This window comes from Aspergillus caelatus (assembly GCF_009193585.1).
Source record: "Aspergillus caelatus strain CBS 763.97 unplaced genomic scaffold BDV27scaffold_327, whole genome shotgun sequence".
NCBI classification, from domain to species: domain Eukaryota; kingdom Fungi; phylum Ascomycota; class Eurotiomycetes; order Eurotiales; family Aspergillaceae; genus Aspergillus; species Aspergillus caelatus.
In genome coordinates this window covers 10,084-36,347 of record NW_022475590.1, presented here as the reverse complement: position 1 = coordinate 36,347, position 26,264 = coordinate 10,084, and the positions used below count along the sequence as shown (strand labels likewise).

Here is a 26,264-nt window from a genome sequence, read left to right as displayed (position 1 = left end):
AAAAAAAAAAAAAAAAAAAAAACAACCATACTAATCTCACTATCACCATTCGCCGTTTGACCCTGGAAGCAATTCAAGTCCACAAAAAGCCCATCTCTCTGCATTCTGGATGTCGAATACGGGACCCTAAACACCCGCTGCACATGACACCGTTTATCGATCAGTGTCGTCGTCCCGTAACTGCCTCTCCAGTGTGTATCGTTCAAATCGGTGATGAAGAAGTGATCCTGTATCCATTTTGTTTGTTGGATGATGGTTAGATCGTTGGGGACCATTTCCTGGAGGAAGATTACGTTCATTGGGGTAAGGTTGCTATTGTTGTCGGCATTGGGTTTGAGGAGGACCTTTGAAAGATAATTTAGGCCAGCTTGAGTCCGTTCTGCTTTGCAGCACTGTTGAAAGTCGATGTTCCAGGTTGTTAGTGTGAGGCTTTTCAGGGGCGTTATACTGGTGCTTGTTATGGATCCCCGGGTGGTGTCTGTTTGGACCGGGTTCCATGTCTGGGTAGTTTGGTTGTAGCTGTAGTACGGTTGTGGGGTTGGAATGTCGGCGCTGATGAAGCCTTCTGTAATTAGCGCTTGGAGGCGCTTGAAGGCGGAGATTGGACGTTGGCCCATGGAGACGATATTTTGCTCTGATGTTTGGTGGGGGGGAAGGGGGAGAGAGAAGTTTTAGGAATGGATGAAGATGACTTGACATGTCTTAGTAGTCCATACTTTGATCAGGTAAATGACATCGGGGTATATTTTGGGTTAGTCAATTTCTGGGATGATCTCAAGTGACCGTCCAATCAGGTGCTCGGGATGTACAGGTTCAACGTGTGGAATGTACTACTACCTACTACTACTACTAGTAGACGGCCATGTCCTGGCATATTTGACTGTGGCAGCTGAAAAGAATGTGATGGTATTCTCAAAGTATTAGAGTACACCGTGACATCCTAATTATGTGCATTTCTTTCTCTGACCTTGACAAGGTTGTCCTATGTATTCACTATGGTCAACTTTGTATAGAGCAGTTCATCACCCCTATTAGTAACTACTATACTGTCAAGAACGCCATGTTATGATATATGGTTGCCGTGGTGTCAATACACGTACGTATGCTACATTAGTTCAGAGCCTTCACGTCCAGTCACGTCACGTCCTCTCGGCGATGAGCCTTTGTTTTTCTTATCATCAGAAATGTGATCTTCCTTTCTTTGTCCCCAATGTCCCCTGCTGGATCCTCCAAGTTGCACCCACAATGGCTTCAATCGCCAGCAGGTCATCTTTATTTGAGTCTCCATCAGTTCCTAGATCATCTCATCAATGGAAGACCGCTCTGCATGATGTCAAGCTTCTGTATATCCAGCGCCAGTACAAACAATGTGCTGGCCGGGCTACGGAGCTGCTCGAGAAAGCTAGAGAACCTGTATGTATCTTTGTTCCATACAGGACTAAGACTAATATAAAGCAGCTGCACCCCGTCTACAAGACGTACCTCTACTTCTACAGCGCAGTCTGCTATGAGGAGATGGGTCGAGCCGCTCACAAGTATTCCAGCACCAAAGTTCCACTCCTACAAGGCGCGTTAGATCGGTTTGACATCTGTAGCACCGTTCTGCCCTCTCCCATACCGGTCTCGAGCCGCTCTTCGGAGGAGTCGAACTTCCCCTCACTGGGAGAATTCTCTTCCCCTTCTGAGTCCTCAGAAAGTCCATCAACTGTGCCCAGTCTTGTCACCAGCATCACAGATATCATCGACAGTACCATTCAGTGGAAAGAAGAGGATCCATTCATCTCAGACAGTAATTCCTGCCCAGATACAGACATTGGAGCCGTTACCAGAGTTGTCGATGGCAGAGCAGACCGTCTGCTTGTTCCTCCTCCATTGACATTCAGGAAGTCCTCCGATGAGATTCCTCCGCCTACGGTAGTTCTCCGTGATCCAGGCAACACTGCACCTCGGAGAGAGAGACCAGACCGAGCTCCTCTACCTCCTCCACTCCCTATCAAGGTTGTTCCTCGTGCAGCCACAGGTAAATACAAGAGAACGATAGATTCACCACTAGACAATAGAGATTCCCGACTATGCACTGATGACTTACTTATCGATTTAAACGAGAGAAAGCCTGCACCTGCGACCCCACAGTACAGTGATTCCATCAGACGCTACAATAGCAGTATCCGATCCCTGCGATCTCAAATCGACTCCAGTTTTAACTCAATTCATGTGCTGATCGATGAAATCGAAGAGAAGCAGCATACCCGCAAAATGGCCAAGACTATCAAGCGATCTGCATCGTTCTGGAGCTTTAGTCCTATCAAAGCGGGTGATGGATGCTGGGAGAAGGTCGAGGTTCCGAAAAGGTCCCCGGGCAGAGAAACTAAGCAGGAGAGAATCGAGCGGCTACGCGGTGAAGGATGGAAGACAGTAGGACTACGATCTGCAGCGCGGGGATGGAAAGGAGGAGAATACTACAAGGTTTATTGCAGTTCTGTTTTGGACGAACTTTATTTGGAGTCGTAGGGTTTGATTCTGGAGTCGGGAATGACAGTCTGGATGCTGGTAATGTACCGACGTGTGATTTGGCTATTGGTGCTGATAGGTGATATTGATAAAAGAGATCTTGTATGAGTATTGGGAGCTGTGTTGGGTCATATTGATTTGCAGAAGGTGCAAGGAAATAAACAGGCATTGAGCCAATATTGCTGTATTCCCTCTCATGGACAAAGTAATTGAGCCAATGAAGCAATTAATAGCTTGCTATAATGCAGTACAGACTAAGAGTGACATTCAGCATTGTGATTCATATGCTTCTAAATTGAGATTCAACCGCCGTCACTGCCTGCTTCTATCATCCATTTTCAACCCAAGGATTATAGTCATCTCTTTTCCCCTGTTAGTGCCTTGATGAATCCACAATATTTCCATAGCGCTACGATCACGACTTGATACAAGCTCGTACCTATATCAAACGCTCAATCTTTACACATATTCTTGAATGTAGTTTAAGCTGGACTGACTGTCAATACTAGTTGATATTGATGGTTATCTCCCACCGAAGGAATACGACCAAAGGATTCTTTCCTATCTACCTCTATAGATACAGGAGATTATAGATTATCATACTATAGCTGGCTAAGATAGTGGCGAACTACCGCAATTATATTTCATGACAATGCTCTCAGTTTCCCATGACAACCAGCAAAAATATCCATTTCCCTCCGGAGCATCACGCATCAAATGGCGTAATATGTGCAAGCATTCAACAAATTTAATTAACCTTTACCAGCTCGACGGTACCCAGTACTTCGCCCAATACTTTTTAGTATCTGCTTCCTCAAACCTTTTGACACCACCGACAACGCCATCCTCACCCACGTCCCAGTGACCATCTTCGATGTTTGATGCCCAATTCTGTAATACCTTGTGTAGCTGTACATCCCGCAGATCCACGAAACCATTATATCCAGACTGGTGAAGATTATTATGCATCACTTTCGGTCCCGATACATCATCCAACGGGTCCATGCATATCCGCCTATCATCGCTTGTGCATGCCCACTTATATTCGCCAATAATAAAAGGTAGAGGCAGGTAACAACCATTAGAAAACTCGTGATTAGACGGATAAATAATGGATGGCATACACAAGCTGGCCGGGATAGGTGGAGCCCTTGGTGGTTCTGGGACGAGAAGGGCATTGCGATGTGTTGTTTTCGCACTGTCCGTGTAAGATAATAGTAATGATGATCCAGGTATCTATTCCGCTTTTGTTGCCTCGATAACCATGCACAGGTAACAATAATCTCGCTCCATGTGTACGAACATATGTTCATAGAACTGACCTTGAATTATGACACAACTCACAACCTACACTGGAAATATAGAGGCGCACAAGGTAAGCAATTGCCTTGATATTCAGCGAGGGTCATGCCAAAAGCTGACCGTGTTTATCGTGATCTCGAGAACAAGTCAAGTTGTTCCATGTTCGTCGTTAACATACGGCAGACGCTGCTCCATATGCCCAGAGCTACATCGTATTCTACTTTGATAAGGAACACAACTGCCGCGAATTTAAGTGATCAGTGTATATGCGTCTCATCAGAAAACAGGGCAAATTGAGTTATTCCATAATTGGAGTATATACTAAAGTTCTAACCCCCCCCCCCCCAAACTCTCCGGCCTTCTAAGGCTAAACCAACTTACGAACTAGAAATATAATAGCGCCTATGCTCCTGTTCTATATCTAGAGCAGCAACAGACGATCATTTAAACGCCAACTTTGAGTTTTGTTGCTATCGTACAACTTTATAATTGCGATTACAATACCCATTTCTATAGAATTTAGTGCGGCTCCGCAAATACTACAGAATTCCTACCTTTTTCGGAGCTGAAAGTGATAAAAGCTAATTCTCCTATCTTTTTTAGTCATTTACATATTTGAGTGGTTGGGCACTCTACTTGAATGTTGAATGGCTTCGATCTTAAGACGCGTAGAAAACACGTGAGGTGACCGGCTCGCTTGTGGATTACGCTAAGATATAAGATATGGCCATCCAACAGCATTGTATCGGGCATTCCTCCTCATAACCTCCAGCAAGATCACTACTCGGACAGCTCAGGGGCATTTACTTCTGAGTTAGAATTAATTGTGCCACCGGTGACTCTACATAGATTTTATTTACACTTAGTGCTACCTGCTCTCATGTCAGACCGTGAGGCCACTGGAAAGTCTACTAACCGGGTTATCCGCCGACGTCGCAAGTGTCTTGCCTGCGACGCCTGTTCCAAGAGAAAGGTAGTCGTGCCCATTATCCTGGTCGTATTTACGCATCATTAATACACTACTTACGCCTGTGTTAAATATTCGTGACTTGAAGATTCAATGCGACCGAGCAAACCCCAAATGTAACTGGTGTTATCACCACGACCTTCCTTGTCAATATACCCGTAATGGAGCTCGGCTGAGGCAGCAACAGCATCACATTCCAAAGTAAGGCAATGCCTCCCTCTTAATCAGCTGTTATGGTTTGACCTTCGGTTAGTCCTGTTATTCCCTCACCCGCGGGTGCTTCTCATAGCAGTCCAGGTATGTTGGATTACTGGACTCTCAGGACACGCCCACTTGACCGTATTCGATTCCCAAAGAGTATTGATATGATCATAGATTTGGCGTGGAACCCGGAGGCTACACACACAGAGACTCCCGATCCTAACCTGCACTTTCCGGGACTGGCCTTGAGGAATATCTGTGTGTTCAATGGCTTGCCCTTCTTTTCCTCGGGGGGTCGACAATGGATCAAGGCACAGACAGGCGAAGACGTGGATTTGAACCAATATCAACCCCCGAGGCGGATCTCGTCGCTTCGTCCCACGACCACTCGTACCATACATCTACCAAGTGAAAGTCTTCTTCTTAAACGCTTCGAGGAGTACAAGTCCTCGGTCTTTTCTCAGATATTCCCCTTCATTAACCCGCATTTTTTCGAGGACACAGTTCGGGCGGCTTATCGAGAGCGATCTCCCTTAAATTATAGCAATGATAGCGCCAAAGCATGTATCTTTGCATTCATGGCAGTGACTGCTATGTTCTTTAATTCTACAGAAAATCATGGGACTGATGACTCGGACTATTATGCCTACGCTGCTTATGATTTAATACCAAGGTTCTTTCGGGACTCCATAACAATAGAAGGGCTACAGGCATTACTTATGCTGGTAAGTCTTACCTTGTTCACGATTAAAGGGTGCACCTAATCAGAGTCGCCACAGTGTCTCTACAGTCAATCTGTTCTCGGCGACCAGTTGGGCGTGGAGCTACTGTTTGCAACTGCAACCCGATTTGTCTTCCACCTTGGCGGCCATATCTTCCCAAAAACAGTTGATGTTGATGAGGTCGGCCGCAGATCTTTAGACCTCCGATTGCATATTCGGAATTTGTTCTGGCTCTGCTACATATTTAACCAAGAGTACAGCCTGCGGACGGGTCTTCCTCCTAGTCTTGACGATGCACACTGTGATCTCACACTTTGTGATACCGAGACCACAAATGCTCAGAATATAGGGCTGTTGGGGTGTTCACCTCTCTTCATCCCATTTGCGCGCATGGCGACCATCCAATCGCAGATCTATCGCAGACTCTACTCTGTCGTAGCTCGAAACAAAACGGATGCCGAACTCCTGTCCACCATTCGTGACCTTGATCAGCTTTTGGAAGACTGGAAACTCTCAATCCCCATGAATGTACGACCATCCCTTACGCATCGTCCGACAGGTGGTGAGGATATACCATCTTCTATCTTTCAACTACAATATCATTATTGTATGGCAACAATCCATCAAATAAGTGGTCGCTGCATATTCTGGACCCAGGACACACGTGGCATCAGCTCCAGTCTGGCCCTAAGTGTGGAGGCAAGCCGATCACTGCTAAAGATAGTATCGCATTCTGAGCTTCCGATTCACCGCTATAACCTTCTGTTAGTCCACACCCCGGTCCACAACGCCTATAGGTATTGCAGACAGTGCGCTTATCGTATTTTCTTCTAGTTTCTGTCTTCCCTATGTTACCGCCGCGATGATCCACCTCTTCTGTGACATCCTCCTCCACCCTCGTGATAAAGCCTGTCATGCCAGCCTTGAATTAATGGACATGGCTCGGGACCGCATGTTGGCGCAGCTATGGCCGCAGGCTCCTAGTTCTTTCAGGATGCAGGTCCAGTTCGTGAAGGGCCTCAGTATAGAATTACAACGCCTTGCGCAAAGTGCAATGCGGAAGGCGACAGTCTGACTTTGGCTCCATCTCGGGAGCTGGGCCCCTTCATCGAACACACCCTTTATTGCTATCTTTGTATCACAGGTATAATCATTCATCTCCATTCACTTTGTACCACTTAGATCCACCCGATACAACAATGATATCAACTCAAACACACTGCACCCCACACCCCGAAAAAAGAAAAAGAAAAGGGAAAAAAAAGACAAAGAAAAGGTTACATTGAATGTCTAATTACATATAAAGGTCTATCAACAGATCTCGGGAGAATGGTCAACGACTTGAGTCACATTCTGAGCCACCCGTATCTCACAGATTTCTGATTACCTCGCTAGACCAGCAATGGCATCCTCTCTCCAGGACCACAAGGCAGCCCAGGTAGCACCTGGGCCGATTATGAACTGGCCCGCTATAACCGCAAGGGCGGCCTTGACCGCACTGCGTGTTTGAATGTATCCAAGGCGACGGAGGTCCCAGATAGAGTAAAGATTACCACCTACGTAACCCGCCAATGCCGTCACAGCATCGTATCGGAAAAATGTAGCTATCTGCTCCGAAATGGTCGGGAGGTTCCAATCGGCCCGGAAGGGGTTTGGCAAACCAAAGAAGGCCTTCCCTATTGAGATATTGGGATGGGACCACGCATATGCCATTGTTGCGATGTGTACTGCTGACTGTACGGCGAATGCATACGTGTACACCTGCTTGAGGACTGGCACATCATGTTTCTCATAATGTTCAAATGCTCCTACCTCCTCTCGTGGGTCCTCGCGACCAAGTCGCCACCGCTTGAAGCCAGCTGAGAAGGCCGCTGTCAAGACGTTAACTAAGGGCGGTGCGAATTGCCAGAGCGCAACCCAGTGTTGCCAGGCTTCAAGATTAGGGGTTGACGCGAAGACCATGACCGTTGGCAGTATGAAGCCCAAAGTGACCGCTGGGATTAGAGAGCAGGCTATATCTCTGGGAACTGCACGGCCTGGAATGCTCTCGTGTGTATAGAGGGAGCTTAAAATAGCATGGAGGGGAGCTATTCGTCCAATTCCCTGGACTTGCATGCCGGCATTGAAGATGGTTGGTAGGGCTAAGAGCGATCCCTGGTTCCCCAGACGGTAAGCCTCGATAGTATATATCAGGAGTGGCGAGATGAGCTGAGGGAGGAAATGGATAAGGTGCAACCTCGCCGAGGGGTCTTTGTCCAGGATAGGGAAAGATAAAACGGACACCAGCTTGTTCAAGAATTCCTGGCCGGGGCTGTCACCTAGCCATGAGATGACAACCGAGCCGGATTCTCCCCAACCGCCGAGGCTTGAAAAGGGCAACCGGAATGCCTTCGTTGTGACAAGAAGAACGAGCCCCATACTCCCTATGAAACCCCAACGGATGGGCCTAGATATGTTTTGATCAATAGGTTTGGCTGGCAGCTCATCATTGAAAGGAACGAGTCTCGACCGATGTGGAATATGGAGTTTCTCTACGGTGGCGGCTCCGGCGTAAGCCTGTCCCATCCGGCTGAGGACCAACTCATCCCCTGCAAAGGGTAGGATAAGACTGTTCGCTATTGTAGAGACCAAAGGGTTCTCGTAAGCATTGAGTGCCTGCATCTCATGGGAAGTGCGGACGATCAATTGAGCACGATCATGTCTGTTTGACTGTGTTTCGCGCATGATGTCCTCTATGTCTCGGTCGGACAAGCTAGCCAAGCTACCGCTGTGGCTTTGTTTCTTTCGCAATATGGCATTGAGAAACTCGGCACAAGATTCTATTGCTCCATTAGCACCTTGGCCGCCAATAGGATTTGGCTATATTATAAACGAAGATGTCAGCCATATGGATGGGGCAAGAGTACCGGTGCCTTTGATTATACAAAGCTCATGGTACTTACCTTGTGCGCTGAGTCTCCCAAAGTAATGATCTTCTTGAAAAACCACTTTTGGTAAACCATCTCGTGCAGAGGTGTCAATGTCGACGATAGTCGCTTGTCAAAGACGTGGCCGAAAGTGACACTTCTTGTGATGGGAAGGTTGTAATTTTGCTTGACGAATTCAGCCTCGTCTTCCTTGGTATACCTGGGTATATCCTTTCCATACTTGGCTTCTGGCAGTTTATCAAACAGAAACCAATACACCCGGCCTTCTGGCCCCGACACAACAAGCTGTGACTGACCATTACCCATCACAATATTTTGCTCGCCTTCAACCCACCCAGGGACATGTTGAGCAATACCAAAGCTGCAACGGTAGTAGCAAGGAACGTTATCCTCCTCTTTAGCGGGAAAATATCCTGGCTGGAGCTTGTTGCCCCAGTCTCTCATAAGTGATCGCACCTTACTGTGAATGCCGTCTGCGCCCACAACGAGTGTACCGGTGTAGACCGAGCCATCTGCAGTGGTGACATTGACACCTCCATCAATGAGATCTATCTCACTGACTTTTTTGTTAAGCAATACCCTATCTTTGTGCTTGATCGTGTCGTGTAGAATTTCTAAAAGTTTCTGCCGATCAAAGAAAAGCAGGCCATATCCATGTCTATGCCTGGGTTAAAGAGAAACGTGACCCCACCAGCGAAATAGGTCTCTACATACCTTTTCTCCAAGTGCTTGAACATTTGATTCAAAGCGCAGAGTACGTCGCCTTTTTTATCCCGCATATATGCCACTTCGAGATGTTGTACGGACAAGTTGGTGATTCGCTCGTAACATCCAAGCTGATCTAGTATGCGCAGGCCGTTGGGAAACAGGCCGATACTAGCACCGACTGGTGGAGCTATTTCATAGTGTGCTTCGAGTAGAAGATAATCGATATCGAACTTCTCTAGCATGTTGGCCAAGGTGAGGCCGGCAATGCCTCCACCGGCGATAATGATCTTAAATTCCGCCATGGAGCTGAGTTATCCGTATAAAGTGCTCTGTGGCTGAACAGTGAACAAAGGATACATATTCGAGTATTCATGATTACGTGGGTGCTACCGATATTTAAATATTCGTCCCCGGACCTGTATCATACCTGCTGTGAGTATAGAAATGCGCTTATGTCAGCGGCCTTAAGTACTCTTGGCTCCAAAGCCCCTGAGGCTTGACCCACTTAAAGGTCTCTTGGCCGCCGATTCATCATTCATGCTATGTCGATCTTCACAGATCCTCCAATGCAGAAAGGATAAAGCCATAGACAATCTAAATATCGGCATTACCTCTTGCCGGAAGATCGGGTGGAGAGCTTTCGGAATTGAGGGTATCCGTGCCGAACTGCCATCCCTCGGAGGCATCCTATAGATGTGCGGTGGGTTTGTTTGTACCTGGGTCAGGAGAAACATGCTTCTTTTTTAGGTATGATCATGTTGGAAGTCTCCTATATTTTACCTAGATGATGAACTCTTTGAGTGGAAAGAGGCTATACGTACTCTAGGATGAGAAAACAGTATACTGAAGGGAATGAGAAGCTGTGGCTGATCATACCGTTAAACAAGAAGACATATAATGAACCATTGCAGGACGGAAATGAGCTGATTGAGGAATTATATTTCCTACCAGTGTTTAATTCAAAGCCCATCATACTTTACAGCTGAATCCGATACACTATGAGCCTCAATGTGCTCCGACTCAGTGACCTATACATCAAACTTAAAATTGCTAGCAATGAGACGACTTCTTATTTCTGAACCAATGTCTACCGGTATTCCTGGGTTGAGAATACCCTCCACAAAGAGTAAAAACATCGACTCCTTTCCACAGAAATGCATGTAACCAACTACCGACACGAGAAATACCCGAGCATCAACAAGGCTTGTTATACCTGATCCTAGATTTACAAATACGTTATCAGAATCGACCGTGTAGCCCTTTTGTATGATAGAGATATTAAAAGACAACAGCCCATTTTGACATCGCCAATCTGGTTGAGTTATTGCTGGCCTTAAGGCACAGACCCCGTCATCCGCTTGTGTAGCGGTATGGCCCCTAACCTGCCCTCGAATGAGAGTGCCTCCGAAACCCCCGAACTTGAAGAGGATTCAAAAATCCTACAAATTCGGAATCTCCGACGTATTATTGTCTTGGCGAGTGAGTCCTACAGATATGACAAGGGTATCATTTGTCTCTTCCTCACGCCATATGCATTGAGCAATATTGGGCATCCAGAAGTGCTACACTCCGATCGATCTAATTGGAAGCAATCAAGTATTTATGTCTTCTCCATCCATCACATGGTCCTGTCTATGAAGGTCAAATGACCTCGGCCAGAGAGGTTAAAAGACACCCATTGCCCATGCCTCGATGAGCCACGAACGGCGAAGCCAAAAACACTGTACATACACATCTGGCTCGGCCTCAATTAATTTGGCAACATAGTTACTTGCACACCATAAGATCAAGCCCCTGCTACATAATTTCGTTCTTTGTGGAATCGTGTATCTTGTGCGTGACCGATGCTACAATGAAGTGCTTGGAGGCAGCGCTGCAACCTCACTAACAACACAACAGTTAGTAATATACAATATCCACGAAGCAGCCGCCACGGATTAACGACGCCGTTATGGAAACGTGCCCAATATGCCGGGGCGCAGGACAGTGCGATCGAAATTGCCTCGAATGCATGGGGAAAGGGACCTGGCTTGAGCAAAATCGAAGCGGAAACCGTCGGAGAACTTGCTCCCCATGCGATGGTAAGGGCACAACTTTTGGGAATTGTCCAAGATGCAACGGTCGCGGCGCTATATAATTGACACTCGCCGTCTTTTCCGTCTACTTTATTGGGGGACATAACAACGCCTGGAACTGCCAATGTTTGGGTCCTTGCAAGACTGTTCAATTGAGCCAGCCAGAGGGTCTTCTAGGATAAAGAATCTGTTGCGTTGTGTAGGTACTATGTAGTCGCGTCTCGAACAACTGAAATGATTTGCTTATACTTGTTACATCAGACTTATACGTGTAACATACTAGTAATGACAGTGTTTGTATATCCCACTTTAAAATCCTGTTGTAAGGAATATAGTCTTTTGTTGCACAGTAACTTAAACCTGACTCTCCCGGTTGGTTTGTTCATTGGCTAAGGTCTTCTGATTCAGCCGCCAATATGATTTCTTTGTATTGGTTTTAGCCATCGAATTGCTGTTCTTTGTATAAGGTATTGTATAGGCCTGAACACCTAGTCGTTTGGCAGGTAAATAAAAGGCTTGAATTATTGATACTTTTGCCCTTCATTTGATCCTAGGCGGAATTACTAGCTAGAACCCTTCTCAAAATTCCTCGTACTACTTACTTCTATGGGAGGTGAACCAATGATGCTATGGTATTATAAACCAGATGGGATATCTGCTTTAATATACGGAAATAAGATAAGGAATTTGTCTGTTCCTCTGGATACGAGACAGTTGATTGACCTTAGCTGTCAGACTATATATCAAATTCTTGATAAATTGTTAGAGATTTTGTAGAGAATACCAGTTACATCGCTTGCAATCCTCGGAACAACGAGTAACAGGGGTCACGTATCGTATTAATATTCACCGTCACATAATTTCCTATACTACTATATTTTAGTCTTGTTATGTGCTGCGAGTTCTCAAAGGACCGGACAACCATATACAGAGTATTTAAGTAGACCGACCTGTATAACCATTGTCATGCAATATACTATACAGTTAGATGTCGTGAGATTCTTCAGTGACACCCCATCCTTGGCGCTCGTCCTTTTTTACTCGCACCAGAAGCGCATCCAATAAAATTGCAATAGCCACAAGTGCAATGCCAAAATATAGAGATGCTCGGTAGCCAAACAGAACGTCACCCGTTTTGATGTGGACGTATGCCTCAACAGTAGATCCGAATCCAATCCCCAGGCTGCAGCCGTATAAATTTAGAGCTCTGATGAGCGAACCAGCAATACCCTGATCACGCTGGCTAACGCTGTTGCTAGCGACAATCTGAGCCGCCGTGTAGATAAAGTCTGGGCAAATTGAACTGTAAACTGTCAGTATAGAGATTTAACATTCCAGGTTAGGGTATGAGTGGATACATTCATATGGTAGCCGGGAATATCTGGGCCCAATAGCTCTGTTGTGCCGGCATCGCCACGACAAGGATGTTACTGATTAGTGTCGCAACTGCGCCAATAGCAATAATCCATTGCGCTGCGATGCGAGGTATCAACCACGCGGCAAAACCAGTCCCCCAGAGTTCCAACCACAGCGAATGGCGTCCATCCCAGGGAAAATTGCAAAACAGACCATTCTCGAATGTCTTGCTGCCAGAGAACCATATACCATTGGAGATTTCCAAATGACATGTAGCTCAAGAGCACCACAATCACCAAAGGAAGAAAAGAAGGTGCCTTGAAAATTTTCATGGGCATTGTGGGATGCTTTGCGAAGAGGTGCTCCCAAACGCCAAATGTGACGAGCAGAAGCTAGGAGATCACACACTCACTCGATGCTCTCCCACCGGCGATTCCAGTCATCGCAGCAATCATCTAACAATTGTTATCTGATTCCAAAGGCCGAGGAAACGGGAATACTAACCTGAACTAGATTTGTGGCGACCAAAAATGTGGCAATAAGTACATTGCGAACAGTGATTTTATCAGGTTTGTACTTAAAAAGTCAATTAGAGTATGTGAAAAATCACGTATAGGACTAGTATTTTATCATACTTGCCGCATTGTCTGCACATCCATCTTCACGAAATCTTTTTGCGGTAGTTCAGGAGCAATCGATGTTCGGTTTACAACCTTAGACACTGAAATTCAGATGAAGTATGTTCTCTTCGCCTATTTGAATGTCTTTTAACTAGGACTCGCGGGTTATAGTTTCCTCTTTTTGTAGCTATTAAATTGCACGTGAGGAAGATCCGCACTCTCGGAAACTTGCTTCCTTAATATTCAGATCTGTGATTCTAGCATAGTATCTCCGTTCGTGAATCATATCCGTCTCATTCTCAGTGGTTCAATGAAGGCTCCAGATACCAAGAAAGTGGTTCTGGATACCTGGAATGTGGATTCCGAGCTCACGCACGAGCTCCCAGAGACTTTTAGCGTCAGGTCTTACCAATAATGCTCAGTCTGAAGCCAACCCTGAATCATTCCAGCAGCGGTAAGTGGCTACGCCGATCTCTTAACAGACAAAGGGTGATCTTAAGCCTCACGTGGTAGAGCCTGGCGGTTTGTCGAACTAAGGAGGTGGTATCAGTGTGACAACTTCCACGGGACTAGCAAAAGTTTAGCCCTACTCCATTGGGGATTTTGTCTCAAGGATCTCCCGTAGGACTCATACGGGACCCATATCTTTGTATAACTCTCCTATTTGGGATGGATAAAATAATTATTCATCCAACATTTTTACTCTTTATCAAACATTGACTCGCGAGATTTTAGCTGTCTGCACTGTTTACAGTTCCGTGGGAATTCCTATAATTATCCTATATTATTTTGTCTGGGAACTCGATACTGCTTAGATTAGCTGCCCGTGGTCTTAATAGAGCGTAATCTTATTGTTTTGCGATATAAGATGTAGAATTGACATTTAAGTGGTGGAAATGTCAAGGTAGGGCCCCCGAGGAACGCCAGTAGCGGTGTGGGTGTCAACTGACAATTGTACATATGGCCTTGAGAATGAAGGAATTTAACTAAACAAGTTTAGAATGCATTCTACGCGCTAAAAGAACACTATACAAGAAGGTATCCAGTCTAGATACAGTTAATTGCGATCGGTGATCAATCAATTCTATCACTAGAGAGACTGAACAGAGCTTAAACAAACATCTGTAGGCAAGACAAATGCCGGTACGGACCAATCACATGACCCGGTATATTTTCATCCGAAGATTCCCCACTTGTTATTTAATCAAAACGCTTATCAATTTCCATCTCTTTTACTGTGTTGCACTTATTCCATGACTTTAGTTGGTCTTCTATGAGTGGTAACAATCGTTCACCAGTTCAAACCACCATTAGAACCCGTTTGGGCCGTCATAAAGCTTGGTGTGTAGATTTCGCTCTCAGCTAGTCCACAGCATACGAATTTGAGCGCATGGAACATTGTATTGATACTTCCTCAGTGATCGGTGTCGGACCCGTCACATACGATGTAAGCTACCTTATATAGTAGCTCAAGTCACGAGACGACTAACGCGATAAAGGCAAAGGAGGCTCAGATGGTAATTCTTGCCATGGCTGCCGGCGGGCAAATAAGCCATGCACAAGCCATAAGGATGGCATGTTCCGCTTTGTTGAGTACGCCTCTGTAGAGAACGATTCGGAGGACTATCGACTCCAGCCCAGCCGTCCGGCAAGCACCATAACGTTTGTTAGCGAGAATAATACGGAAATTGACAGCAATGGTCCATCAAACAGCAAGACAGAGGGCCATAATAATCTTCAGCAGTCGTTCCAAAATTCTCCTTCACAGGTGTCCGTTCCTGTACCGACATTATCCCCCCTCGGATCTCAATCTCTCGTCTCGCCGCTGAAGAGCGACTACGAGGCGTCTCTTTTTAAATATTTTATGACGTCCCTCTCGCCTTGGGTAGGTGCTCCCTGGCTTTTACATCGTAAGTTCTGGGGCATGGCTAACCGTACTTTCCTGCAATTCTACTGTAGTTTGACTACTGCGACCCGAGCCGGCATTTTTATACCTACATCGCCAGCTCTGCATCTAGCAATCCTATCCTCATGTATGCTGTTCTGACGGTGGCTGCTAGGCATCAGCGCTCGCATTCAGAACGCGAGCGATTGATTGCAGATGAATACCAGCAATACTGCCTTGAGTCATTGATATCCGCCCTTGATAACTCTGAGAAAACACTAGACGAGTCTCTTTTCGCGTCAGCCGTAATCCTTCGTCTCTCTGAAGAAATGACAGGTGTGTGCGACGTCCTGAAAATCTTGCAATCATAAAATGATATGTACTAAGAGGTTGTGTACAGAGCCTTCTCCTAGAGAAGTTGTAGACTCGCACACCCTGTCTGCCCATATCCTTGTTCGAATTAAAGAAGGAAACATTTGCACATCAAGCTTCACAGATGCCGCCTTGATCGTGGTCTTGCGACAAGAGATCTTCGTCGCGAACCTGACACAACGACCGGTGGGGTCTTTTACAGACCACTGCAATATCGATACATCACTGGGTCCGACTTCTGAAGCAATGTGGACATATCGGATCATCGCTCACACGGCCAAGATAACCGACTTTGCGTATGGCGAAGTCATGTTCAGGACTAAGGATCGCTGGAACGATCTGATGCAATATGTCCAAGACTGGGAAGATAGCAGACCGAGTTCCTTCATGCCGATCTATAGCGAAGCAGAGAATCCACCGTCGAGTTGCTTCCCTAAGATTTGGTATTGTAATGACTGCCACGTCGCGGCCCGTCTGTATCTGGAACTATGTCGCATTCTCCTCTTGGCATCTGATCCGGACGCCTCGACCCTTCGGATTGGGCGATTCCGTCGCATGCAAGACAATGATGACAGAATACGGGAGTGTGTTCGAGTCATATGTGGGGTTGCTCTAACAAATCCTGAGTTCCACACTACCCGATCTACTGCAGGCTTGGCTATTGGGCTATGCGGCGAACTATTCCATGATCCGAGGGAGACAAAGGTTCTCCTGGACCTGTTATCAGCCGCAGAATTCCATCTCGGATGGCCTTGTTTGAAGTTGAAAGAAGATTTACGGAGGTTTTGGAGGCTACCAGTGGTTGAATCCTAATATTGGTGGTGAATAAAAACCAAATCTTTCTATCGGCTAGTTGATATTTCATCTAGTTTGCTCTACCCAACAGTATGACGTTTCTGTCGCTCGGGCTTGTCGCTATAAAGATTATTGAACATATGGCTTTCAATTCATACTAGATAAGAATACTTAGAAGCATTCGGATGTATATTGAAATTCCTATCTCGACTAGAACACATCTTTCCTTACAAACTACTTCCCTACCCAAAGTTTCTGCCCGTTCTTCCAGTCAACTACCACGTAAATGACTCTAACAGCATTCCTGCTAATAATACACCAGTTATCCTTGACGTATTACTCAGGATGTTGCCATTCCTTAACTTGAGGTACTCAACACCACAGTTAACATCGTGCTCGAGGTCTCACCAGTCGTAGTTCCAGAAGCAGTCACTGCTCCATGAAGTAATCCCCGTAAAGCAAGTCACCGTAGAATATACACATAAAGAACACAAAGAATGAACTTCAAAGTGCACTAGAGTGATACATCGATGGATCAATCAATGAATTCTAATATCGTTTCCTTTATACAAAAAATAAGGGAGCCAGTCCCTGTAAGTATGAACCCTCAGACATGAACTCTCCGTCTTCTTTGATTTCCTTGTCTCAAAGCCCTTCCCCGAGTCATTACCAAAAGGCCCCGAGGAGCTGTATATCAAAAGAAACCCTATTCTATCCAACTATGTTGTCTCAGCCATGCTTCACACATTGACGACCAGTTAGAAACAGGGAGATTCTCCGTATCGAAGGCGAAGCCATGAGGCGCATCGGCAAAGACATGAAGCTCAACAGATCCTCCACTTTTGGCAATGCCATCGGCCAGACGATAGGCGTTTACAACAGGGACGACCGGGTCATTATTAGAATAAACAATGAAAGTAGGTGGTGCGGGAGCACTGAGCTGGACATCTGGCTGTAATGAGTCGTATAGAGCTTGCTTCTCCAGAGGCAGAAGGGGTGGCTTATTCGCAACGATAGTACGGCCAGCCGCATTTGTCGAGATTGGTCCATATCCTATAATAGCAAATTGAGCTGGAGGGACATCCGGATCAGGCGATGTCCATGCGCTAGGATATTGGGCCAAAAGCGCAGCTCCGAGATGACCACCGGAAGAGAGGCCGCAGATGCCTTGTCCCTCCGGGATGAGCCCGGATTCCGCCATCAACTTGAACGCGCGTCTGGCATCATTTAAAGGCGCCTCGGCACCAGTTGTTGCGGTTGGAAACCGGTGGACCAGAACGAAGGCATAGAACCCAAGGCTGGTTAGCCATTTCGCAGCTGCGATGCCTTCCCGACCAACCATGAGCTGAACATAGCCACCGCCTCCGAGAATTAGCACTCCCCGTCCATTGGGTTTGGCTGGCCGGTAACCAAAGAGAAAAGGACGCTCGACTTTGGTGACAACTGCTTGGGCTAGATCGTCTTCCTGTGCGTCGAGTTCGAAGGCGCCATCCACCGAGCTCTCCCCCCACAGAGGCCAGCACAGGTCGGCTTCGAGCATTTTGGCGTTATCAAGGAGGAATAGAAATTAATCTTTGCAAGAAGTAGAAGTTGTTGTTCAGCTAAAGTGAATACCTGTGCGGGGATCAAATATACTGAGTGTGGGCCTCGCGATAACATCAACCCGAAATACCGGATAGCTTAACTTTTCTCATATCGGTGGATATTGTCGGCATTCGGGTCATTCTTAGTTGACCCTGATGCGAAGCACCTCGGGATCACCCCAAACGTGCGCCATATCGTTAAAAGAGTTTAAACTCAAGCCTCAGAGTGTGGGGATATATCCTTTCAATTGGGTCGATGCAATTGAAAGTTCTGAGCTAGGCTTATCTATCGTTTTACTCAGTTCATTCGCCATGATGATACCCCAGGCTTTTGTGGTGAATGTTTGAAGATATTCTTGCAGTGTTCTTTATCTGTGGGAGCCGGCAATCTAATTTTCTTTATGCGGCACGTGTGGATTAAAGATCTTGAGTAATATAATTCACGTGATACACACTCGTAGTGAATCAGCAATCATCTCCAAAAGCCGTGGAGATATGGCTCTCTCTGGGGGCCGCAAAGAGGGGTCTTAATCTTATAAGCAGTTCCTTGTTGTGGGAATATTGAGCTCTTTGGTCACACGAGCTTAGAGGATGAATCGGAGAGGAGGGAGAAAGTTTCTGGCAACAAAAACGACAAAGGAATAAGGGGCTATGGGGTACATTAACATGATCTGCTGGGTGAAGAAATGCAGAGCCATTCTAGGGAGAGTAAGATTTCAGTCAAAGATCGCAAGTCTGCCGTATAAATTACCCTTGCTTAAGTTCCTTGACCGCTGACTCGCCTTGTGTCCCCACTCACCCCACAAGGTTTGTAACTGGATGACGCAAAAAATTACCCTCAGGGCTTTTGGTTGCACGTCTCCATCGATTAGATGATTTTGTTAGAAACGTGATTGGGGGATTAAAACACTGGGTAGTACATCGGAGAAACTTTTCATTCAGCCGGCCAGTCTAAAATTATTGGTGGTGGTAAGAAATATGGCAGTAGCATACAGGAATGTAGAGAATATTTAATTTAAGAAGCAGCCAAAGATGGAATAATCGAAAGAGTTTCAATATCTATACCGACCATCAGCTCCGGGTATTGAGTTCGGAACTCATCTGATAGGCCCCAACCCTCGATTCTGGTGAAAGTATCATAGAATTCTTTATGTACTTGCAATGAATTCGCCGTGTCAGGCTCCAAAAAAGACTTCCCCCAAGGCCACCGGATTCTAAGACTGCATGTAAACGCGGCGAATACCATTTTGAGGTCGTATAAGTGGAAAGTCTTGACTAGGTTCGCACGGAGAGCTGGCCACATAACGAAGTCGATGCAACGCGGGTGTGGACTCTGTAGCTGGTCGTTTACCGGTCTTTGAAATTCAAGCAGACGGGCAAAAGACCCTTGGGAAGGCCGTGTTAGCCATTTTACCATGTTGTACGTCAGAAGACCACTTGCTAAGCGTTCAGGATCACAAATGGGCCAAAATCGTATCGCCTTATGTATTCTGTCGGCTAAAAAGTTCTGGCTTGACCCATATAGGATTTCCACCGGCGAAGGTTCGTCGGGCGATGCCTGCACGAGATCTGGTCGGTTAAAGCAAGAGTAGAGACTCTCAGGATTGTACGGCTCCTGAGCTAAATGGAGAGGAAGCCTGCTCCAAAGGGACAAATCTAAATCCCTAGCAACATTCAACCCGGTGAACTTGGCAGGCGAGAGCGATGTCCCATTGGACGACTGAACGATGGTTTCAATAGGGGGTACCGAGTCATTTAGAGGATATCTAAAGAAACCTGACGGATGTCCCGAAACTGTTGGATAATGAGCAGCATGGTGCAAACAGGCGTGTGATATAGCAGGGCAGACCTCCACGGATTTCGGTTCCCGGCCGTCGCGGTTCGCCAGTGTTTCATGGTTGTTTAGCTCAGATGTACATACAATCTCTCGGATACGCTGTTGGGCTGACCGTAGAGCTTCATTTTCGGCCCGGAGCTCCTGTATCTCTTTTTCGTACACTTTACATTGTTGCTCGAGCGAGTGAGTGCGATTTAACCGTTCTGCGCGGAGCTTCTGTTGAGCGCGTCGATCGCGAGCTCGCTTCTTGTCAATGGAGCCGACAGACTTAGGCTTTGAGGCCTGCATGTCTAATACATGATATCATCCGTGTATACGAGGTTATCAACTTATCGCACAGTAGTTGAAGGAGCGGAGAAGGAAATCCCTCGAGCGAGTCAGTGGTGTGGGGCTACTCTCTAGTGGGGGCCCACTCTCACCTATTTATCTCAAAGATGGTGTTTAGCAGCCAGCTAGCCTATAATCACCATCGGGATGATGCACTGGGCCAGGTACTACTCCGATATCATAGTGCGTTGCTGTTGGTAAACTTGGTAATATCTCCAGGTTGTTCGGAAACTCGATTTAGTCGGCCGTAGGCTAATCGGATTCTGCAAGTCGTCTCCTCAGCAATAATACAAAAAATAATAAAAACAATAAAAAAAAAATAAAAAAGACTTTGGGTGGAGAGCCAAGAGCATGATCGTCATTTTCATGACTAGATGTGAATCCTCGGAGAACGGAGTAGGACGTAGCCGTTCATTTTCATTCTATCGGATTAAATTCCATACATAATCCGTCCGGCTATCTTAAACCGAGACTAGCTTTTCAATGCATAGGGACTTTGTATTACCCCATCCTATGCCTCAATTGGCCCGTTTAGGCATGTATATTATGCATGATGACTGAACATTCTCCTATAGCCAACATGTAGACGCGCTTTACCCCCCTTTTTCGATGTGTGCAGCAAAACCCCACATTGGTCTAAAGAACGGCCCCAAGTACCGTTGAAGGGCTATATATATTGAGCCTGCAATCATTACACACCCTTTGCATCCTTGATTGAGCGACCTGGCTGTTTGCCGTCATGGCGTTTAACCTCGTACTGTGGCCTGTGATTGTCTTATTGTTTTATGCCGTGTTAGCTGCCATATGGTACGTCTATCTTCACCCCCTTCGACGAATCCCAGGACCAAAGTCATGGATTATCTTCCCCATTATGCGACATGCTTCCGCTATCCGCGGGAGGTTTGACATCGATATACGTCAGCACCATGCTGTATACGGTCCCGTGGTTAGATTTGGTCGTGATGAAGTGTCCTTCATAACAGCAGAGGCATGGAAAGATATATACGGTCATGGACATCAGCAACTCCCTAAAGTTTTGACGTCAGGTAGCAATACGCTCGACATAATCTCGTCAAACAACACCGACCACAGTCGCTATCGCAAAGCTCTATCTCATGCATTTTCTGCCAAAGGGCTTCAGGCCCAAGAGCCTCTGATGAACAGTTACGTCGACAAACTGATAGAGAGACTTAAAGGGGTTGCCGAGTCGAACCTACCAGCTGACATGGTCAAATGGTATAACCTCACAACATTTGACATTATCGGTGACCTAGCCTTTGGAGAGCCCTTTGGTGGATTAGATAACTCGGAGTATCACCATTGGGTGTCAACCATTTTCCAGTCAATCAAGGCAATTCCCTTTATACGATTGAAAGACGCATATCCCTTGGCATTCAAGACTATTCTCGGCCTTATGCCTGAAGGAATAATGGAGGCACGCAAAAAGCAATTAGAGCACTCAAGAATAACGGTCCAGAAGCGGCTCCAGAATTCCTCTGCTTACGACCGCGGTGACTTTATGGACTCGATGTTGCGTAATCGCGGCGAAAAGGGCAGCTTGAATGACTTGGAGCTCGAGGCCAATTCCAATATCCTTATTATTGCGGGCAGTGAAACTACTGCGACCCTACTATCAGGAGCGACATATTGGATATTACGCAATACTGAAATTTTAGCCAAGTTAACGGACGAAGTGCGCTCTGTGATGAAGAGCGAATCCGAGATAAGCGCTCAAAAAGTCAGTACCGAGCTTCCATACATGCTGGCTTGTTTTGATGAAGCATTCCGATTATACCCACCTGTGCCGACAGGCCTACAGCGGAGGACCTTAGTTCCAACCTGCATTTCCGGATATGATATTCCTGCCGGGGTAAGATCAGGCGAGAAAACTAGAGCGTGACGAACAACAGGGGCTGACTAGATATAGACCAAAGTTTCGGTTCACCAGTCCGCAGCCTACTGGTCATCAACCAATTTTCACGCTCCAGATCGTTTCATCCCCGAGCGGTGGCTACCGGAAGCTAAGAGTGATCCAAGCTCGCCATTCTTCTCGGATAACCGGGGTGTTGTGCAGCCATTTTCTACTGGTCCACGCAATTGCATCGGCAGAAATCTCGCATATGCAGAAATGCGTGTGATACTCGCACGTGTGCTTTGGAACTTTGACTTGGAACTGTGCCAAGAAAGTACACGATGGTCTGACCAGAAGGCGTACACATTGTGGGAGAAGCCTCCATTGATGTGCAAGCTGAGATTGCGAGAGGGCTTTAGGGACTAGGATTGATCGTGGAATCCGAAGAGCCCGTCCCGGCTTGGTCTGAGTGGGTTCTGGGTAGGATACACGGAGTCATTTTTCTGAAACATACAAAAGCTGACTTAAAGATTTGTCTTGTTGGACTAATGATATTTCTCGCAACATGAAATAAAGCGAATTATAAGATATACGTTGGAACAATACAAAATATGAATAGCGAACAAGATGTTACGTTGATTTGTTTTCAAGGGCCACGCGAGACATGTGCTATGGGAAAATGATAAGTTAAAAAGCGAGCCCTATTTAACAAAGATTCAGATATATTGGGTCTCCTAAACTTGTTGATATAATAAAGTCTATAGAGGGGAAGCTAGATGTAGCTCTATATGTGGTCCTGGATACCAGTTTAAGACGACGTCTGTAGACTATATACTGTGCTGCTGCCAATTAGTGGAGAAGACTGTCTACTGTTCAGACTGCAGAAGCAACAGGGTGGTGAAATGACAGAAGCAGCCATCTATTTGGCGGAACGCTTGTCAGAGGCTTTGTTCCATGTCGAACACACCATACTGTGATCGCAGCTACGGTGGGGTAACCTTATACTATAGCACTACCTTAAGGAGCGGCTATCGGCAGCTATACCCCTAGTCACCGCACCACGGGCTTAACCCTATGATGCTCAGTTACCTTGTGTATATAAAGGACGTAGCGACCCCCTACCCTTGGTAGGAGGTCGGCAATTCTCTACCTCTCATAGCATACCGTTACTTGCAATCACAATACCATAGTCAGTTTCATGTGTCCCTATCAGCTCGTTAAAGACTGCTTACTGTGTCTAAGATTTCCTTGAAGCACTAGCCTGACTGGCTTTTACGTACCACGGGATGGTCTATCATGTCATGGTTCAAGCCAGCGTTGCTGTATAGCTCTAAGAATATGTGCACTTCGCTATTAGCTAAGGGGTTTGGGACTGAATGCCTGAGCCCGGGCGATTGTTTGTCTGAAGCTGACGCATTGGCGATCGCAATCGGCGCCAATAACTCTGAAGAAGTAGGCTCGTTCCTTACAAATCGGCTATTCCGGAATACCTATAGCATGGTCCGTTGCTCGTTCTACTCGCACTATAGATATCGACAAATGCTGGGCCTGTTCAAGTGCTTGAATCCTAGGTCTGTTAGTGTAAATAACAAGATGATTAATGTTTCCTTATGATTCTGAGCAGATGGTAAGACTGATCTTGTCGTTCTACCAAACCCAAACCTTTATATTGTACTTACTAGCACTATTCTTCGTGCAATTGTCCTGAGTAGTTGTTAAACCACCATTTGGGCCGTCCGGTTGAGCTTCTACTACGAAGTTCAATGGTGAGTGCTGAGCTTCAAACGTATCCTTTGATTCCTTGATCGTAGTCTTCCATGTGTTCGCTGCTGCTTTTATTGTATTTGTTGCTTGTATTGATTCTCCACTAGAGATAGAGTTGAAAGCTTGACCGGCAAAAAGATCCAGGCATCATTGGATTTCATTATGATAGTCATTCGATGTCGTTCTGGATTGGATCCTGCTCCGTATTGTCCACAGACTGTAAACCGGCGTGATTTGCATTGTACCTGTAGTCTCACACCCGGACAGGCCAGATTCGTATCTTTGTCCTTCCCTCGAAGAATTGGTCTCCACCTTGCGTGTAGTGCTGATCAACAGCGCCCCTGGGATCGAAAAGGTCTCCTTGATACGCCTCGTCGCCTTCGTTATCATATTGTTACACAGGCGCAGTGCACATACCATGGCCCTCGTTAGCAGCTTGTTCTGGATACACCAGCAAGGCAAGATCTGCTAAGAAAATCGCAGAGAAGTTTCTACGAAACCCTCTAGACGCAAATATCCTTCATGAAGCAGGCTTAAGTCTAGGCTGATTCATGTGCACGTGCAGCCGTATGCTCCTGCTCATGGTCTTCACTCTCAGTCTCATCCGCATCCTCCCACCCCTCATCGTCATCCCCGGTTTCCAGTACCTCCAGCTCATCATCAAACTCATCAAGCTCGTCACCAAGCATACTAATTAACTGCAACAGCCCAGTTTGTGTTGGCGAGCGCCAAGCCTCTGGTGCCGAAGACCGTATCGCTGTTGTATCTTGGGCTGAATCGGCCGAGGAAGACCCGTCGTTAGAAAGGTCCGGGGCTAAGCTGACAACGCGGATGGCTTTAGTTGGGAAGAGACGGGTGTGAGCTTCATGTTCCTGTGGAGCCGCATCGCCTGGAAGGGGATGGCGCCAACCGAGTGTCTGCAGGTTTTGATGTTAGCTTTCTTGCTTCTATTTCCATATTGGCCACTGTGGTGGAACATACTGTGAAAGTGGTCATTATCGCGTCATCATACAACGCCATGAAACTAACCGGCACCGCAAGCTGGGGCGCGGAGCTAGTGAGCAGCGAATATGATGCGCGAGCGGGACAATCGATGTCTTGAATTCTATTATCGTCGTCAAGCGCCACTACATAGATCCGGTCTTCGATCTCGAACATCAGGCGGTGGTTGCGCACAGATAACCAGCCACCCAAGTCAAAACCCGATCCATCCGACTCACATTCAATTAGGGAACTGTGCGTCGCGAGACTACCTGGGCCGTGCAGAGCTTTGCGCCAGTCGGAGCAAACGAAGACACGCCCAGCGCGTGAGAAGCCGACAAAAACGTTGCCGTGCAACATGCCAGCTCCCCAGTCGTCCTCGCCATGCCTAACATGCCCAGGGTCACTGGGCGGTGGGAGGGGGCCTTTGGCAATCTTGAGGGGCGTTAGGCTATCTTTGCGAGGTACCCCAAGAGGAAATGTTCGATTTGGCGGAAAGTGTCGCATGGCTCCCGCCAGGGCCGCGCTCTCCGAGATAGAAGGAACGGCCGGTGGACTAATATGGTACTTGTCCGTACAATGCGACGGCTGCAATGCACCCAAAAACGCGCCAGACGTTTTATCATAGGCGTAATAGCCTCCCTTCCCCATGGAGTAAATCACAGCATCTTTGCTTTGGTCTAAATGGCCGATGGCGCCATGCTCGATATCAACACGCGTGGTCAACTTGGGGGGTCGTTGCGTCATGTCATACACAAAACCCCGTCCCTGGCTAGACACTACACAGAGTGTCCAGTAAGACAACTGAAAGCCTCTTGTCTGACAATCGTGGTTCAAAACCGCGATACGCCGGAACTCTCCACGTGCTGCGCCTTCCAGACCCGCCTGCCAGACCTCGACCGCATCCCCTTCGCGATCAAAGACAGCCATCCCGTCTTGATACTCCAGATGTGCGTATGGACGAACCGCATCCTCGTCACTATCTAACGTGGAAGGAAGACGCCACAGACTGTGGCCCGTGTCCATATCAGTGACATTTAGCCCACCTGCATGGGATGTGGAAACGAAGAACCGACGCTTGAAGTCCGGGCGAAATCGCCAGACAGGATCGTTGCCGATCTGCACTACAGACTCCCGGCAAACTGGTTGGGACTCGGCCCAGTTACGGGCGAGCAGCGTCTGGCGCTTACAAAGGTCCTTCCATGACGCTGTGCCTTCGAACAGCTTAGTGAAGCTAGTATTGTCGGAAAGAAATGAGAAATCACGGGCCCCTCCAGGCGGTTGGGCGGTTTTTGATTCGGAGGTGTAGATGGCTTCCTGATGTGTGACGTCGATAAATTGGTGCCAGGCCTTGGAGACTGCGGTGAGGGATGCGAGAGCAGAGATTGGGGTGAACTCCAAAATTCGCAGAACAATCTCAGGAGGCAGGACGGCGAGAGGGTCCGCTACGGGTTGAATGGCGGTCATGCTTGAAACAGC

The 26,264-nt window shown here is 46.9% G+C and overlaps 9 protein-coding genes across 9 annotated transcripts; 4 read left to right on the top strand and 5 right to left on the bottom strand.

Annotated features, from left to right (window-relative positions):
- Positions 1-1,245: 1,245 nt before the first annotated feature.
- On the top strand, positions 1,246-2,511 carry BDV27DRAFT_163514 (uncharacterized protein; the record flags this gene model as incomplete). Its single annotated transcript, XM_032073557.1, has 2 exons — positions 1,246-1,413; positions 1,459-2,511. The coding sequence occupies 2 exons, from the start codon at positions 1,246-1,248 to the stop codon at positions 2,509-2,511; spliced, it is 1,221 nt and encodes a 406-aa protein (XP_031921596.1).
- Positions 2,512-5,079: 2,568 nt separating this feature from the next.
- BDV27DRAFT_163513 (fungal specific transcription factor domain-containing protein) lies at positions 5,080-6,778 on the top strand (the record flags this gene model as incomplete). The annotated part of the gene is made up of 3 exons (XM_032073556.1): positions 5,080-5,706; positions 5,761-6,467; positions 6,538-6,778. The coding sequence occupies 3 exons, from the start codon at positions 5,080-5,082 to the stop codon at positions 6,776-6,778; spliced, it is 1,575 nt and encodes a 524-aa protein (XP_031921595.1).
- A 308-nt stretch (positions 6,779-7,086) lies between these two features.
- Positions 7,087-9,580, bottom strand: BDV27DRAFT_150372 (FAD-dependent oxidoreductase; the record flags this gene model as incomplete). Its single annotated transcript, XM_032071218.1, has 4 exons — positions 7,087-8,562; positions 8,646-8,819; positions 8,889-9,288; positions 9,345-9,580. 4 exons carry the CDS (start codon positions 9,578-9,580, stop codon positions 7,087-7,089), a joined length of 2,286 nt encoding a protein of 761 aa, XP_031921594.1.
- A 2,817-nt stretch (positions 9,581-12,397) lies between these two features.
- On the bottom strand, positions 12,398-13,107 carry BDV27DRAFT_163510 (uncharacterized protein; the record flags this gene model as incomplete). Its single annotated transcript, XM_032073555.1, has 2 exons — positions 12,398-12,716; positions 12,983-13,107. 2 exons carry the CDS (start codon positions 13,105-13,107, stop codon positions 12,398-12,400), a joined length of 444 nt encoding a protein of 147 aa, XP_031921593.1.
- Positions 13,108-14,678: 1,571 nt separating this feature from the next.
- Positions 14,679-16,579, top strand: BDV27DRAFT_137614 (uncharacterized protein). Its single transcript, XM_032069028.1, has 5 exons — positions 14,679-14,730; positions 14,808-14,836; positions 14,889-15,274; positions 15,349-15,610; positions 15,675-16,579. Exons 3-5 carry the CDS (start codon positions 14,966-14,968, stop codon positions 16,457-16,459), a joined length of 1,356 nt encoding a protein of 451 aa, XP_031921592.1. The 5' UTR covers positions 14,679-14,730; positions 14,808-14,836; positions 14,889-14,965; the 3' UTR covers positions 16,460-16,579.
- Positions 16,580-17,039: 460 nt separating this feature from the next.
- BDV27DRAFT_137613 (alpha/beta hydrolase) lies at positions 17,040-18,072 on the bottom strand. The gene has a single exon (XM_032069027.1). It carries the CDS (start codon positions 17,979-17,981, stop codon positions 17,148-17,150), a length of 834 nt encoding a protein of 277 aa, XP_031921591.1. The 5' UTR covers positions 17,982-18,072; the 3' UTR covers positions 17,040-17,147.
- A 967-nt stretch (positions 18,073-19,039) lies between these two features.
- On the bottom strand, positions 19,040-20,929 carry BDV27DRAFT_169349 (bZIP transcription factor; the record flags this gene model as incomplete). The annotated part of the gene is made up of 2 exons (XM_032075010.1): positions 19,040-20,143; positions 20,924-20,929. 2 exons carry the CDS (start codon positions 20,927-20,929, stop codon positions 19,040-19,042), a joined length of 1,110 nt encoding a protein of 369 aa, XP_031921590.1.
- A 130-nt stretch (positions 20,930-21,059) lies between these two features.
- On the top strand, positions 21,060-22,466 carry BDV27DRAFT_150368 (cytochrome P450; the record flags this gene model as incomplete). Its single annotated transcript, XM_032071217.1, has 2 exons — positions 21,060-22,058; positions 22,116-22,466. 2 exons carry the CDS (start codon positions 21,060-21,062, stop codon positions 22,464-22,466), a joined length of 1,350 nt encoding a protein of 449 aa, XP_031921589.1.
- A 1,532-nt stretch (positions 22,467-23,998) lies between these two features.
- BDV27DRAFT_68007 (uncharacterized protein) lies at positions 23,999-26,264 on the bottom strand. Its single transcript, XM_032077292.1, has 2 exons — positions 24,786-26,264; positions 23,999-24,721 (listed from the first exon to the last, which is right to left on the bottom strand). Exons 1-2 carry the CDS (start codon positions 26,250-26,252, stop codon positions 24,344-24,346), a joined length of 1,845 nt encoding a protein of 614 aa, XP_031921588.1. The 5' UTR covers positions 26,253-26,264; the 3' UTR covers positions 23,999-24,343.